At 38.0% G+C, this 18,272-nt stretch overlaps 1 protein-coding gene across 3 annotated transcripts in view; it reads right to left on the reverse strand.

The window, feature by feature from the left end:
• BET1 (Bet1 golgi vesicular membrane trafficking protein) overlaps positions 1–10,226 on the reverse strand; it is a 52,469-nt gene extending 42,243 nt beyond the window's left edge. For 2 of the 3 annotated variants that reach the window (XM_030822095.1, XM_003252502.3), the window contains exons 1-2: positions 10,057–10,226; positions 5,041–5,165 (exon numbers count right to left, since the gene is read on the reverse strand). In XM_030822095.1, the coding sequence (XP_030677955.1) occupies positions 5,041–5,165; positions 10,057–10,075 (144 nt within the window). In that variant the 5' untranslated portion in view covers positions 10,076–10,226. The remainder of the gene's footprint in view (positions 1–5,040; positions 5,166–10,056) is intronic. The other variant, XR_004032245.1, reaches the window with a different exon arrangement.
• Between the last annotated feature and the right edge of the window lie 8,046 nt (positions 10,227–18,272).

Here is an 18,272-nt window from a genome sequence, read left to right on the forward strand (position 1 = left end):
GAAGAAGGTATACACAGGATTATTCACATAAAAGTATTCAAGTGTTATAAAGTAAAAATAATGTCATCCTAAGCATATACATTTTCTGAAATGAAACAGTCTTCTAGACACATAAACTCTCTTCTTCTGATACTTTTTCCACCAAGATCAATAAAAAATAAATTTGGAATTTCTACTCCTCCCAATTATGGACATTTCCTCTTTCCTCTTTATTTTAATTTCATCTTAATATTCAATTCCATCTTTTAATTTGGTATGTACTACTTCTCTCTGATTCTCTTAACCTTGCATGCTTTTATATCTTTATTATATTCCTACAAAAGCTACAAATTCCTACAAATATCTGTATATTTCCTTCTTACATTTTATTTATTTATTTATTATATTTTATAAATTATATATATTTTTATTTATTTTTTAACTTATTTTAGGTTTGGGGGTACAGGTGAAGGTTTGTTATACAGGTAAACTCATGTCACATGGATTTGTTGTGCAGATTATTTCGTCAACCAAGAATTAAGCCTAGTACCCAACCTTATTACATTTTGAAAGATCTACAAGTACCCATACAACCAATTCAAATCTGAACAAAAGTATTTCATATTTTCCTAATGAAATGTTACATTACTTTAAATATGTCTAAATTGATTATTTCCTTACCTTTTAAACGTTTTTGCTTTAAAATATGATAATAAATTAAAAAATATATATTAGTATTACTTCCTGAAGCTCTGAAGAAAAGAACCATAGCTTACAAAACACAATACTATAGGTAATTATGACAACTATTCAAACCAAAATCTATCTAATACTTTATAGGACAGATTCATCAAAGGCTTCACTTCCAATATATTTAAATAAATAGAATCATCTACTGAAAATCTTGGTAAACCACTGCAAATATTGTTCTTCATCTGTGTGAAAGCACATGGGATAATACTGATACAAAACCACACTAGAATTCTATAGATCAGAACATGAGCTTTCCTCCCAGATTTAACAATTCGGAGATAATAAAGTAACCATGAAGCTAGACTGCCCACATTACTCAACTTCTTTCTATCACTGTCATTCATGCCAAGGAAAAATATTTCTAGGACATCACAACTTTCTTCTAACAAGTAATCTAAATTATCTACATGGGGGGGGAGTTTAAAGGCATTTAATTCTGAAGTCCTTCCAAGTGTTGTATTTTAAAAATTAACATTATACAATATTACTTAGTTCATAAATCAACTTTAGTTTAATATGACTTTGAAAACAATCCTGTTTCAAAATCTAAAGGTCTCCAGACTGAATGTAATTCGATTTTCCAAAGACTATAATGAAATACCAATTAAGTTTTATCAACATGGGCTTCTACTGAATGCTTTATAAGTGAATGTCATGTTCATTATAATGCAGTATCAATCACATATATTAGTAAAATCATCTTTGTGTAATTCCTTTGTTCAATACAAATTTACTCAACACCACTGGTAAGGAATTATGCTAAGTGCTATACAGAATACAAAGTAAGTACAATAAAAAACCTGCATTCTGGTAAATTCCTTTTACCTACAAATAATGCCAATGCAATTCACTATGATTTGTGAATGAGTGCTACAGAAATGGCACAAATGTGGGATAAGGATTCCCTATTTAATAAATGGTGCTGGGAAAACTGGCTAGCCATATGTAGAAAGCTGAAACTGGATCCCTTCCTTACACCTTATACAAAAATTAATTCAAGATGGATTAAAGACTTACATGTTAGACCTAAAACCATAAAAACCCTAGAAGAAAACCTAGGCAATACCATTCAGGACATAGGCGTGGGCAAGGACTTCACGTCTAAAACACCAAAAGCCATGGCAACAAAAGCCAAAATTCACAAATGGGATCTAATTAAACTAAAGAGCTTCTGCACAGCAAAAGAAACTACCATCAGAGTCAACAGGCAACCTACAAAATGGGAGAAAATTTTTGCAACCTACTCATCTGACAAAGGGCTAATATCCAGAATCTACAATGAACTCAAACAAATTTACAAGAAAAAACAAACAACCCCATCAAAAAGTGGGCGAAGGACATGAACAGACACTTCTCAAAGGAAGACATTTATGCAGCCAAAAAACACATGAAAAAATGCTCATCATCCCTGGCCATCAGAAAAATGCAAATCAAAACCACAATGAGATACCATCTCAAACCAGTTAGAATGGCGATCATTAAAAAGTCAGGAAACAACAGGTTCTGGAGAGGATGTGGAGAAATACGAACACTTTTACACTGTTGGTGGGACTGTAAACTAGTTCAACCATTGTGGAAGTCAGTGTGGCGATTCCTCAGGGATCTAGAACTAGAAATACCATTTGACCCAGCCATCTCATTACTGGGTATAGACCCAAAGGACTATAAATCATGCTGCTATAAAGACACATGCACATGTATGTTTATTGCGGCACTATTCACAATAGCAAAGACTTGGAACCAACCCACATGTCCAACAATGATAGACCGGATTAAGAAAATTTGGCACATATACACCATGGAATACTATGCAGCCATAAAAAATGATGAGTTCACGTCCTTTGTAGGGACATAGATGAAACTGGAAACCATCATTCTCAGTAAACTATCACAAGGACAAAAAACCAAACACCGCATGTTCTCATTCATAGGTGGGAATTGAACAATGAGAACTCATGGACACACTCCGGGGACTGTTGTGGGGTGGGGGGAGGGAGGAGGGACAGCTTTAGGAGATATACCTAATGCTAAATGACAAGTTAATGGGTACAGCACACCAACATGGCACATGGATACATATGTAACAAACCGGCACATTGTGCACATGTACCCTAAAACTTAAAGTATAATAATAATAAAAAAAAAAAGAAAATGTGGCACATATACACCATGGAATACTATGCAGCCAAAAAAAATGATGAGTTCATGTCCTTTGTAGGGACATGGATGAAGCTGGAAACCATCATTCTCAGCAAACTATCACAAGGGCAAAAAACCAAACACCACATGTTCTCACTCATAGGTGGAAATTGAACAATGAGAACACATGGACACAGGAAGGGGAACATCACACACTGGGGACTGTTGTGGGGTGGGGGGAGGGGGGAGAGATAGCATTAGGAGATATACCCAATGCTAAATGATGAGTTAATGGGTGCAGCACACCAATATGGCACATGCATACATATGTAACAAACCTGCACATTGTGCACATGTACCCTAAAACTTAAAGTATAGTAATAATAAAATTTAAAAAAGGAATGGGGAAAAATAAAAAAAAATAAAAATAAATAAAAGAAAATGTGGTACATATATACGTAGAATACTATGCAGCCATGAAAAGAACAAGACCATGTTCTTCGCAGCAATATGGATGCAGCTGGAGGCCATAATCCTTTTTTCTTTTAAAAAATGGAATACAAGGACTTAGCCATAATCCTAAGCACATTAATGCAGGAACAGAAAACCAAATACCACATGCTCTCTCTTATAAGTGGGAGCTAAACTTTAGGTACTTTTGGACATAAAGATGGCAAGAATAGACACTGGAGACGACTAGATGGGGGAGGTAGGGAGGAGGGTAAGGGTTGAAAAATTGTTGCATACTATGCTTACTACCTAAGTGACAAGATCATGCGTATCTCAGCATCATGCAATATACCCATGTAACAAATTTGCACATGTACTCCCTGAATCTAGAATAAAAGCTGAAATTATTAAAAAAAAAAGAAAAAGAAATGGCACAAATGGTCTTATGTTCATAAGAAGAAAAGTTACTTTTGGATGTGGTAATCAGGTAAAAATTTGGAGGGGGGGGTGCAATGAAGTGGGGCCCATGTGGATAAGCAGCACTTCAGTTGATCAAGAAGGAAGTGGAGGCTTAAGGCGAAGGGATAGTGTGATATGGGGGTGGGAAAGTGACAGCATACACAGGACACAAAGTGTAATTTGTCTAGCAGGAAGCACATACAGATTCTGGAAGTGTGAGAGATAAGATCTCAAAAGCTAAGGCTAATTTTTGAAAGATCTATCTGATTTAATCAAGCTACGAAGCATGAACTTTATTAAATCGTGGAAAGACACTGAAGACTTCTGGGAGTGCAGGATGTAAGTTTTAAAATATTCTAAAAGAGGACTGTGGCAATGATTATATAGCTCAGATCATAATGTGCAAAAAAACAGGAACAAATAGGTTAAGAGGTTCTTCCAGTAGTTCACTAAGAAAACCAGGGGATAGGCCAGGTGCGGTGGCTCACACATATAATCCCAGCACTTTGGGAGGCCAAGGCGGGCGGATCACCTGAGATAAGGAGTTCAAGACCAGCCTGGCCAACATGGTAAAACCCTGTCTCTACTAAAAATACAAAAATTAGCCAGGTGTGGTGGCGGGCGCCTGTAATCGCAGCTACTTGAGAGGCTGAGACAGGGGGACTGCTTCAACCCAGGAGGCAGAGGTTGCAGTGAGCCAAAACTGCAGCATTGCACTCCAGCCTGGGCAACAAGAGCAAAACTCCGTCTCAAAAAGAAAAGAAAAGAAAAGAAAAGAAAAGAAAAGAAAAGAAAAGAGAAAAGAAAAGAAAACCAGGGGATAGTATTAGAAACAGAAAGGCAAAGATAGAAACATCAGAAAGACATTGTAAGACTCAGTGACTGAAACAAAGTACAAAGGTAGAAATAAGAAAGACCAAGATTTATAGCTTAGAGGACTGGATTAAAAAAAGCAGAAGAGCTACTTGGGGGTGGAAGATGGACAGCTCTGTTTTGAGACATTACAGCAGACAGCATTCAGTATACAAAAAACAGCTGGAGATTTTTCTTAAGTATTAAAAAAAAACTATCTTTTGATGTGCCACATTTTTTAACTTACTCAAAGCACAGTCTAAATTTTGAGTGTACTTTGACCTAACAAAACCACAGTATCTGAGTAAATGAATTCCTTAGGATGACGTCAATAAGAATATATAGTTTATAATTATATGTATAGAAATCTATGAATTAAAACACATATAATATTTGTTATATACTTACAGATTTTATAGCAGTTACTTTGCTTCTCAGACTTTCAGTGAGCCTCTCATTTTCTTCTTCACAGGCACTATACCCACTATTAGCATAGCCATAGTTTCCATAGTTGCCAGGAGGTACTCCTTCACCTGCAAGGATCAGAGTCACAAAGGTGGTTCTAGAGAAGTCACTTCTGAAACACTGATAGTTAGGAAAGAACTGAAAAAGACCCCTGGAGGACCTTGCAAACCACATGTGTCTCTAATATTCATACTCCAAATGAATTTAAAAAATAACCAAACAGAGACCAGACCAATTCTTTCCATTACCCTCTGTTAACCAAAGAATATTCAGTTCAGTTCATTTTGATACACATTTCTGGATTGCTTATTGATTGTCCAGAAGATACAAAAATAGGTACTAATACACAAGAATATTCAGGATACATTCCCTGCTCAAGAGAAACATATATTTTAATAAAAGTTCTAAAAGCAGTAACATCATCTACCCATTGAAGAAGCGTGGCCGTGAAGAGGAACGGAAAAGTGGTTAATACAGAAGGATGGGAGCTCATAGCAGCGAGGGTCCTTTACTGACATCTGTTTCTTTTAAATAGACAGTTGGACAGGAAAGAGCCAAAGCAGGGAGGGGGCAAACTGAAGCTCTAGGAAAGAGATGCAATAACTTATGCAGAATGTTAGCTGAGAGTCAAGAGGGAGATTCACTTATTCTTCAACATGTATTTGAAGAATTACCATGTATCAGATCCATTGTTCTTTCTGGGTGCTACTTTTATGGATCTCTAAGGGATAAGAATGTACACCTCCCTGCATAATATAGTACTTCATAGTCATCAGGCTATCAAACAACAGATGGAGTGGGCCTTATACAGTGAATACATATATAAATATGTTGGGCGATTAAGAGGAAACGGCATAGTTCAGGGTGTTAGTTAACTATACTTTTTTTTTTTTGAGATGGAGTCTCGCTCTGTCGCCCAGGCTGGAGTGCAGTGGCGCAATCTCGGCTCACTGCAAGCTCCGCCTCCCAGGTTCACGCCATTCTCCTGCCTCAGCCTCCCGAGTAGCTGGGACTACAGGTGCCCGCCATCACACCCGGCTAATTATTATTATTATTTTTTTTTTGTATTTTTTAGCAGAGACAGGGTTTCACCGTGTTAGCCAGGATGGTCTCTATCTCCTGACCTCATGATCCACCCGCCTCGGCCCCCCAGAGTGCTGCGATTACAGGCGTGAACTCTTTTTTAACATAACCATTGCCATCAATTTTCTCAGTAAAGGGAGAAAACGGGCTATCTGCTGAAGAATGGGTGATCATTCAGAATATACTGTAAGGAGAATGATGGAGGAAAGGGACCGGGACTGCACAGGATTACTAAAGATAAAATAAACTTGTTTGAGGCAATATACTACGGTGGCTTCAATCGTCCCAGGTGTGTGGTTTTTTTCTACAGAAGAGTTCATTGGCCTGAGTTAGTCCAGGAGAAGCTGGATGGTTGGACTAATCTATAGTTGGAAGTTTATAATATTGGGGTTGCAGAAAAACAGAGCCCCAAGAGGTTGAGACTGCATGCCAAAAGAGCGGTTGAAGATCTGGATTATGGGGATTAGATTGGACAGATATTAAAGTAGATTCAACAGTGGCTTGAGAATGTGAGGAAAGGAATGTTATCAAAACTAGAAGTCTCAGAGCCTGCTGGGCACGGTAGCTCGCACCTATAATCCCAGCTACTCGGGAAGCTGAGGGAGGCAGGATCACTTGAGGCCAGGAATTTGAGACCAGCCTGGGCAACATGGCAAGACCTCATCTATTAAAAACAAACAAAACTAGAGGTCTCCGTATGCCCAATGAGCAGATGCAGCAACAGTGACAGGAGGTAACACCACTGATCACTGAACGACAGTCAAGGTGTGAATAGGAAGTTCTTTCAAGGCACAACACAAATTTCATTTTCCCTATGAGGCAAAACTCTCACTGATTTCTTACAGCTCTGATTGTATGTAACATTAATATTGCACTCTGTACAGTACTGTAAGGGAAGAGACTAAGTTTGTTTGACTCAACACTGTATGTCCCCCCCATAAATCTACAAACACATACACACTGTAAGTCACACTCAATGAATACATGATGTGAACTAATTAATGAAAAGAATCTGAGTTCACTGTTATTGAACTTTTCATGTGCATACCTTTGTCCAGAATGGAATCATATGCTTCTCTGAAGGCAAAGACAGTATCTCATGCTTCCATATCCTCTCTGTACCTAACGAGTACTTTATATGCAGCAGATACCTATGCAATCTCCACCACCACAAAAACCACAACAAAATATTGAAGAAGTATTTTCCAAACAGAAGAGAGTTGTACTATCTGAATTTTCCTGCTGACACCCTATCCATGACACACTATCCATGAAGCTCTCTACATGTTTTATTATAAAAGAACTCAAGGAGTGGGCATATTTTTCCGCTCAGTCAAATATTAAAATCACCATTTAAAAATGCATTCTTACTCTATTAATCAATGATACTCTGTGCAAACTGTAGTTTAATTAAGGGCCAAGATACTTAAAGAAAGAATAATGTCTTCTTATTTTGTATGGCTGAGGTTCTGAGCATATAACATTTACCCAATAAGTAATTACTGACTGGTTGAATTCAAACATTTGACAACTTCACCAAGGAATTTATTATAAATTAATTGCTATTTTTTCTTTCCTTTGTTTAGTTGCTTTTGCCTATCTTAATTTTAATTTTAGAGTTCTTCCATGCTGTTCCATTTATTCAAAGTGAAATTCTTGTTGTATTTATTGTCCAGATATATATCAATGCACATTCCTATTAAAGAGTTGATCTTCCCTCAAACTATGACCCATCCCAAATACAATGAAAAAAGTAAAAACCAAATAAAATGCTAGAATTGCTATTCCAAACAAAGCCACTTCTCTTCTGGTGGTGTACTGCTATGAAAAGTTGTAAGAAAGTTAGTGAGTACTGAAGATCATCCTCAGCCTTTGTTTATTTAGATAAACGCTACTTTTTTTGCATAGGTTCTATCAGTAAGCTAACAAAACCGTTTAGAGATTCATGTGAAGTGTGGCAGCTTCTGCCTATGGATATATATCAGATTCACTATGATTCCAAATTTAAAATTTCAGGTCAATATGCATTCATACTTTAAAAAAAAAGAAAAGAAAAAATGTGTAACAAAAGCCCTTGTCACTTCACACCAATGTAAATTATAGCAATAGTAGTTACCTAGGTAATCACCTCTCCTCTCAATCACAGAAAAGCTTTTAAAAAAAAAAGAAAAAAGAAAGAAAAAAAGGAGAAGGTAGTGGGCTCTAAATTGGTGAGATTCGAATTTAACTGGCTGAGCTGAGGTCCAGGTAACAATACTTTAAAAACTTCCCAAGGGATTCTAATGTACAGTCAGGGCTGAGAACCATTACTCAAGTCACTTTCCTGCAATTTAACATGGCACACTGCAGCAGGAAAATACTCAAAAGGGCCTAGAGGCCTACTGATGAAATCCAAACTCTTTAGCCTCGAATGCAAAGATCTCCACAGTGTGATCCCACATCCCCTACTTCACCCAAACTGGCTTAATCATAATCCCTTACTTCTTTTGAGTTCCTCCTTTCTGGAACTCACTTCCCCCACTCTCCATTATTCAAGGTCTACTTCAAATTCCTATGTCTCCACAAAATACACAAGGATCTTCCCCACAAATTACACAGTGATCTGTCTCTGAAACCTCTGAGACCATCTCTTATATGTAGAACTTATCTGGTATTTGGATGTTTAGCGACACTTTGTACTACAATTTATCTTTGCACATATTCCTACTCCCCACCTAGACTGGAAGCTTTGGGGATCACAAACAGGACAACAAACAACTGTATACCTACAGCTTACTCAAGCACACAATAAATCTTTTTTTCTGTTATTAATGATGATGAACAAGAAAAACATTTAGACATATAAAACTAAACTTTCTCAAAATTATTTCTTTTTTTCTCTTCAATTTACCTGGCCCCATTTTCTATGATCCCAGTATTCATAAAAACTTCATTAAAGAAACAAAAAACTTTCTCATACTACAATTTATTGATCAATAAACAAGTCTATGGTTATTGGCAACTTTCACTGACTTTAAATATCTGACAGTTTGGGGATTTTTTTTTTTTTCAATCTTATAATGACTGAGAAAGGTAACATCTTTTTTCAAATGTTTCATTTATTTTCTGAAGTATATTGCACTCTAATTTAGAGGGGTCTTCTTTTAAAAAAAAATTGTGTCCTAAGAGAAAGCTTCAGAACCAGAAAATGCCTTCTAGTAGCTGTGCGTTACTATAAGGGCCCACTAAAATTCCTTTTGTCTAACTTATTCTTGCTGATGAGCCAGTTTCCTAATCCCAAAGGTAAAGATCAAATGTTAAGTCGCCATACCGTACCACGTTCTACTGCCTTAACCGTGGCACAAGGTTCAGATTAAGAAATCGCCTTTGACCCAGAAGTTACAGTTCCAGGACCTTTAACAATAATGACACATACGTTTACCTTTGTAACTCACTGTTACCAGATTAACGACCATTACTAGCGTGCTTTGCGTGCAACCACCCACTTTTCAAATTCCGCTTCTGAAGAAACTAAGATCCAGGGCCAGTAGAGAAACAGAAACCAGAGTCGGGCTTTGGAAAACATAGCAATGTCCATAACCACGCTCGGTCAATAACACTAAAACACTCGACCACTGAGATGCCACCTGTACACACCCACCCCTAGTCCACTACTTTCTCTAGCCTACCATCCAAACTTGAATCTGACTCAAACTTAAGGAAATTCCAAAGATCTGGGACAAATGGTGTGTTTCCACTCGACATGGACCCCAAAGATTCCCTCTAGACTCCTATTTTTTGGACCAAATGCCAGAAACAGAAGACAGGTTCGATTTCCTCCCGCGCCCCAGCGCTCCCGGTTCTAGGGCCCCGAACTTCGAACCTCAGCCCTCTTACCCAGGCCTGCACGCCTCATCCTGCCAGAGGAGAGAGAGAAAAGGCGGGCGCGGAGGGTTAGGTGAGTAGGAAACAGCTAGGGGTGACCCGTACCGCGTCTTCAGTACCAGGGCCCCGCAAAACACCAACTTCTTCCCCTAAAGCGCCACGACATCAGTGGAGTCTAAACACCGCGCCGGCTGATGGCGTCACCACAGCGCTCATTGGAGCCCTGGGAAGAAGGTTGAATGGCATTCTGGGAAATGTAGTTCACCGACGCTTAACGTGTTGCTGAAGGCGTGATGTGAAACCAGTTCCAGGAGCGGGCGGGGCGTCCGGAAAAGGGGGCGGCTTCGACTGCGGCTCCGATTCTGGGTTTCTGATCCAACGTTCCCGCTGTTCCGCTCGCGGCCCGTGGGTCGCTGCTTTCAGTTTGTTGACTACCAAGTTTAACACAGCAGATCTGCGCCTCTCGACCCACAAGAGGATGGTTGGGGTATCTTTACTGATTCAGCCTCGAACTCCCTCTCACCTCCAGAGGCGATTCAGGGAAAGTTAGAGAAAACTTTGTCCAGGTTTCTCAGTTTACAAACAAGTAATCCGACACCCACAGAAGTAACCGATTTGTGCCTCGTAGTATCCAGTAAAGGAGAGAAAACCAGGTTCCTTTGAGTAGGACTCCTGCTTAGATGAGAGCAGACTAGGAAAGGCCGCGGGGTCTCGTCGGAGGCACTGAATAGTTAGTTCCCTGTTACTGCATCTGTTGTACTTCCTAGAAGGAACCAAGACTTTTAGTTGTTATGGGGACCAAAGGACCCCTAAACTCCCTCCCACTTTTTTTAACTTACACAAAGGTTATTGAAATACTGCTTACACAAGGCAGTGTGCCAGTTAGGGGTTTAAAACTTGTAGGCGAGTTGGAGGTGTTACTGGTATCGAGGTTAATCCTAGAATTTCATTTTATCTCACAGGATTTATCGTGAGAATACGATGAAATCGTGGTTTTTGAAGGGAAAACAAAAAAACCTGATAAACAGTAGGTGATCAAAATTCAGTGTGGCGATTCCTCAGGGATCTAGAACTAGAAATACCATTTGACCCAGCCATCCCATTGCTGGGTATATACCCAAAGGACTATAAATCATGCTGCTATAAAGACACATGCACACGTATGTTTATTGCGGCACTATTCACAATAGCAAAGACTTGGAACCAACCCAAATGTCCAACAATGATAGACTGGATTAAGAAAATGTGGCACATATACACCATGGAATACTATGCAGCCATAAAAAATGATGAGTTCATGTCCTTTGTAGGGACATGGATGAAACTGGAAAACATCATTCTCAGTAAATTATCGCAAGGACAAAAAACCAAACACCGCATGTTCTCACTCATAGGTGGGAATTGAACAATGAGAACTCATGGACACAGGAAGGGGAACATCACACTCCGGGGACTGTTGTGGGGTGGTGGGAGGGGGAAGGGACAGCATTAGGAGATACACCTAATGCTAAATGACGAGTTAATGGGTGCAGCAAACCAACATGGCACATGGATACATATGTAACAAACCTGCACATTGTGCACATGTACCCTAAAACCTAAAGTATAATAAAAAAAATAATAAAAATAAATAAATAAATAAATAAATTCACTGCGTGTCTGCGGTTTTGCTGTTTCTGCTGTATATATGGCAGTGGAATCGTCTCCACACTAGAGATTTCCGAACATGTGATCTCTGATCATTTAGCGTTTCCTCATAGTTTCCCAGGACATTATTAACATTGACTATAATACTGGCATAAGTCTCTGCGTTAAGTTGCTTTTGTAAAAAACACATGAAAACAATTTTTAATAAGAGTTATTAAGCTGGGAAGGAAGCTTTGTCCAATAGTGTTTTGATAGAAAAAAAATCATTAAAATAAAACCGCCATTTTCTAAAAGCAATGAAATTAAATGGGCATAATATCAGGGACAATTATTACAAATAAAAGATGGAGATTCAATAAAAGAAATGATAGCTAGGTATCCCTCTATGAGTTAAAATCTGTGACAGTCCTTTGGTTAAAAAAAATGCATGTTCTATATTTAAAACATGTTTAAAAATTGTCTTACAGAAGGATTGCTGATAGAAATGTAGAAATCGTTATTTTTGAAAATATGGTAATATTTACCAGAACTAATCATTTAGATTACATAAAATATACTGCTTCCTTTACATGGTAGGAAGACATAAGAATGAAATGTAGTTAAAAGGAAAACATATATAATGTACTAAGAATATAACTGAAGTAAGGCAAAGCCAGTTCATATTGAAGTTGTTACCTAAAAAAATCCAATTATTGTTTTTAGCTAACATTGCTAGTATCGAATTAGGATACTGTTATCTGAAAAAAATTTGCACTCAAAAGAGGAGGCAGGAAAAATGAACTTAATGTGCAGAAAAAGAATTTTTAAATGTGACCATAGTTGACATTAGCAATCAGAGGGAATCATTTTCACTTTTCTCGTTGCACTTTTTCCCTTTTAAATTAAAATCCTTAACTTTTCTTACTGATTGAAAGCAAATAAACTTCGCAGAGATGAATAGCATTTAGAACCTCTATTTTCATAGGATAGTCTCACAGAAAACATCTAATGTTTGTAGGTCTCTAGGAGATAAAGGACTAAAAATTACTTAAAATAATATTAAGTATTCCTTCTAGTAATTACAAAAGCAAGAATATAAGCAGGAAATGTCTGAATCGAGGTGCAAAATTGGAACTTTTCTTTCTCCTATCTGTCTGCTTCCTGCCTGCCCATTTGTCCTATCTCTTCCTGGCCAAATTTCAAGTCCAATCCAAGGGAAAAGAGCATACCAAGCTCTCAAAACTGGTTCAATAAACATTAACACATTTTTCAATCATGAAGCAAATTCAGTATCTCGGGTATCATATTTGAACTGTCACAAAATGTAAACTAGAAACAAAAAGCTATTGATTTACAAACAAGCTATGGGACAAAGTTTGTTTCTAAGTTTGTTGTTTGGTATTTAAAGCACATTTTCCCTGAAGACTGAAATGATGGTCAGGTTCCCAACTCAGCCCAGAAAACACATGGCTGTTAGCATTACTATGCTGGCCAATCAAAGTCTGTGTAACCCATAGGACAGCAGAAATACCGCGTATTTTCAAGAACAATAGAAGAAAAATAATGTTGTAATACTTGTGATAAAATAAAGCAATGCCATTAAAGAAGAAATAGAGTGTTTAAAAATCATTTTGGTTATTCATGTTTGAGAAAGAATGAGTTGTACTTAAAAGTTTTAAGAATGCGAAGAATATTTTCAAGGAGTTTGCAAAAAGTCACCAATTTGATCTTTCTTTTCCATGATTTGGGAATATTAGTAGCACTGATGGCAAGCTTCTCAGCCATAGTTAGTACAAATTAGGCACACAATTCCAACCTTAAAGTCCTCAGCAGAGCCAGACACATAATTTGTGGGGCTCAGGGCAAAGTGAAAATGTTGTGCCTCTAGTTCAGAAAATGGGAAAAGTTCAGTTAAAGGTATTAAGATATAAAACTTCTCTTTCTTCTGTTTTCTTCTGTAATCTCCCTACCATCCTTCCTGTCCTCCCTACACCAACTTGTCGTGGTGTTTTTATTTGCTATTTAATATTCTTCTGAGTAAAGAAAAAAATAAATTATTAGCATTAATTTTACCCTTGATCTTTATATTGTGCAATGACAGTTTTAAATGCAAACATAAGAGCACGCTACTCGTGAAATCACTAAAATTACACATTTTGTATTTTGTATTTTGTACTTTGATATGGTTTGGATATTTGTCCCAACTAAACGTCATGTTGAAATGTAATCCCCAGTGTTGGAAGTAAGTCCTGGTGGGAAATGTTTGGATCATGGAGGCAGATCCCACATGAATAACTTAGCACCATCCCCTTGAGTGAGTTCACATGAGATCTGATGTCTAAAAGTATGTGGCACCACCTCCTGTCTCTCTTGGTCCCACTCTCACCAAGCAACCTGCCCTCTCCCGCTTCACCTTCTGCTATGACTAAGAGCTCCCTGAGGCATTGCCAGAAGCTGAGCAGATGCTGGCACTATGCTTCCTGTACCACCTGCAGAAACGTGTCAATTAAACCTCTTTTCTTTATAAATTACCCAGTCTCAGGTATGTCTTTATAAAAATGCAAGAATGGTCTAAATAGATACCTCACACATGAATCTGTATTGCATTCTTACCATGGCAGAGCAGTCAAAACACTGCATCAAAACTAAGTCAACTGGCTGGGCGCGGTGGCTCACGCTTGTAATCCCAGCACTGTGGGAGGCCGAGGCGGGCGGATCACGAGGTCAGGAGATCGAGACCACGGTGAAACCCCATCTCTACTAAAAATACAAAAAAAATTAGCCGGGCATGGTGGCGGGCGCCTGTAGTCCCAGCTACTCGGAGAGGCTGAGACAGGAGAATGGCATGAACCCCGGGGGACGGAGCCTGCAGTGAGCCAAGATCGCGCCACTGCACTCCAGCCTGGGTGAAAGAGCGAGACTCCTTCTCAAAAAAAAAAAAAAAAAAAATTAAGTCAACTGATTTTATTTCATGTCTTGACAGGCACATATTCTACCAACATTCTACCTTCAGCCTACTGATGAGTTAGGAGGGACTTGAAAGAGAGCAAGGGGTTGCCTTATCTATTCTTTTCCTTTTATGCCATCATTTTTAATACAATTGGCTAATACAACAATGTAAGATAAAAAAGCATGTGATAGGGTTCCTTGGTCATTTTCTTCTTTCTGTGGAAGAAGTTCTGGTTCAAGCAGAACACGTGACCTTTTGGGGCTGCCAGTGTCCATACTTATTCTGACACAAACTTAACACACCTTGTACTCTCTTTGAGTGTTTCTGAACTCCCATGCATCATGGGTCCACTGGCATTCTGTGTTCCTGGGTCACTGCAAATGTAATATTCAAATGAAGTGGCAAAGAACAACGAAAATGCATGTTGTATATATCTCCTGCAATCGTGGGCACTCTCTCTTATTCCATAAGACTTTATGTACAAAACTTAAGGCCAAAGGTAAAATTATTAAGAATTTCAAGACAGTGACCACAGAGCATTAAACCAAGTTTGGAGGCCTTCTGATTAAGGAACCTTATGCAACTGCAAAGGTTGCAGGCCCCTGAACCTGGCCCTGGTCCTCAGAAAGAAATTTTCAAAGGAAATAGGGCCATAATTGGTAGAGAAAAAGGAGGGAATGAGTGAATACAGAGGACATATATATCCACAGATAGAATTAAAGTGAAATATTTAAATTGAGCAGTGAAATTCACAGGGAAGTAAGAGAGTAGAGTATACAGGTATTGCCCCAAGGGAAAGGAAAGAAGAAAGGGAAGAGGTGGTAAGTTGCACACATCTCTCAAACCACTGACCAAGCCAGTTTCTGTCTGAAGTAAATTATTATTGTGGTTGATGAGCCATAGATGAGTAAAACTCTAGTGTGTATAAGCAGTAAGAAAAACTGTCCTCAAGGTGGGCATGATGCCAGCAAACATGAGTGATGGGGCATGACTTCAGGGATGAGGCTTTTTCTGTGTTTCATGGCAAGATGTTTCACACTTTCAGCAATTCTAATGTATTACTAAGTTCTCATTCTGGGAAAAGATTCCTTCCTTAATATCAGTTAATCAGTAGCTGTGATTTTTTTTTGTCTGAATATCCGGCCCCACAGCAGAACAGTACTATAAAGCTAAATTTTAAAATGAGTACTTTGCATAGGCTGCCCTTTTAATATTCCAATTTTGAAGACATCTTTGACATTTCTAAAACATAATTTTAGATTAAAGAAGATAGGTTTAATTTTCATTGCCTAGAATATGTCGGTGTTGTATATTTTAAAATTCTCTGCATTATCTATCATTCAAGACTAATTTAGTCAAGTTGATAGTCATTTTATTTTAATAGCATTTATTATTCAATAAGTATATTGAATTATCATAGTGATACATTTAAACTACAAAATGAAAAATGAAGTATACAACTTAGTTTTATTCCTACAGCACTGTTAGACACTTTGACAGACATGTTATTACTCCGCTACTGACTTGTTTTTGTTCCCAGTGGTGATTAGTTGAGTTTATATCATAGACAAAACACTTCAATATGTTATTCAGATATTAAAATATGCTATCCATTTTTATGTAGTAGACATTCACTTCACCTAATTTTCCTGTTTTACTAGAGCTAATGATCTCATGACTTTTGATTTCTAGAATTAGGCCAAGACTGTGTCACAGATGTATGCAAGTCATCTCATTTCAATTTGCCTTGGCTATTGACACAGAAGCACTTCTTGGAGCCTAAATGATCCAGTTTTCTCAGCTTGTCTGTTAACCATGATCCCACACTTAGTTGAAATGATCCAATTTTTTATCTTTAATACTTTGTTTTTTTTTTCTTATAGGTTGAGTTTAACTGCTTTGGAATATCAGATAGCATTAAAATGATTTAGTTATTGTACCAAGAATCATTATTATTTTACATCCCCATTCCAGGAGGATGGAATCTGGTATATCCTTTAAAACACATTTGTGCTTGAGTAAAGTTTTCCTGTAACTAATTTGTACTGACTTCCTCTTCTTGATTTACTTTATGGTACATCTATATCAGGATATATAGATTGCATTACTTTGCTCACTCATCATGGGCAGTAATTCTGAAATCAGATATATGCTTTAGATTTTAATGTAATGGAGCATTTTCTTAATTTAAAATTCTTCTCTAGCAAGGTTTTGCTTTTTTCTTTTCCACAGGGAAACCATTCCTGATGGCACAAAACTTGAGTCATAATTTATAATCTTTGCAGTTATGAAATAAATGCCATCTTTGTTTTATGGTTTACTCACCTGTAAAAGCTGTTTATTGCCAAATAGGAGACACTATGAATCGAATTTCTTCTCTTGCTGAAGTGCTTCCCCCACTAAAAATCTCTATTAATAGGGCCCCCCCAAGATCAAAATGGTAGTTTGATCACTGTTAGCAAGGAGTTATGCGGAAATAAGAATTGTTACAGGGAGAATTAGAAAACTGGTTTTATAGGAGCAGAGGGGAGAGAATTTGCCACTACTGCTCTGGCTGCTCAACCTTTATTAAAGTATTAATATGGCACTTTTGGGCACTTAGCTTTGATGCCTTATCCTAGGCCATTGTGAATTTTATGGCTCAGTTAGAAAACTTTGCAAACAGAAAAAAAGTTTTTAAATAATATGTGACATTAATATTCTTGCTTATACAATCCTATGAAATCTGGGTTTGATTTCTTTTCTTTCCTTCCTTTCTTTTTTCTTCCAGGTGCCACCCACAGAATATTTATCTAGTGCCTTAACCCTGTACTATAAAGAATTAAAAAAAAAAAAAAACGAGTTGGGATGATACTTTAATTCTCTACCAGATCATGAATGTCCTCCCTTATCCCAAGTGAAGGAGTTAAGTAGATGGGTCGTCAAGTATGTCATCATAGTACTCTACTAGTCTAATGGGTGAGGGTTAACTTTACTGATGAAACAAACAACCTGACAACACTCTAATGCTAGCGAAATAATGGAGTAGTTTGTCAGAGTATATTGAGACATCTCTTTATCCAGAAGGCCTTAAGACAACGTTAGTTCAATTTTGCTCAGTATTCTGTTTGACTTAAGAGTTACAGGCATGCCTCAGCAGATGTCAGTCTCTATTAATATCAACACTTGGCCCTTCTCCTTCATTGCAATGCCAGCTTAGTGAACTGCTAAGAAGATGGCACCACGATCACAATGCAACGAATAGATGTGGGAGCAATGAGACAGTGAGTAGCCACGTGTCATTTACCTGCAGCTGCTACTGACATCTTGTTTATCACTCTAGGCCTGCCTCCTTTTGTGTCTGGAATTGGTGGGTTCTTGATTTTACTGACTTCAAGAATTAAGCCATGGACCCTCGCAGTGAGAGCTACAGTTCTTACAGGCTGCACGTCCAGGTGATGTTCGGATGTGTTTGGAGTTTCTTCCTTCTGGTGGGTTCCTGGTCTACGCTGGCTTCAGGAGTGAAGCTGCAGACCTTGCCGGTGAGTGTTACAGCTCTTAAGGTGGCACGTCTGGAGTTGTTCGTTCCTCCCAGTGGGCTCATGGTCTTCCTGGCTTCAGGAGTGAAGCTGCAGACCTTCCCCGTGAGTGTTACAGCTCATAAAAGCAGTGT

The sequence above is a fragment of the Nomascus leucogenys genome, chromosome 11 (genome assembly GCF_006542625.1).
Source record: "Nomascus leucogenys isolate Asia chromosome 11, Asia_NLE_v1, whole genome shotgun sequence".
Lineage (NCBI taxonomy): Eukaryota > Metazoa > Chordata > Mammalia > Primates > Hylobatidae > Nomascus > Nomascus leucogenys.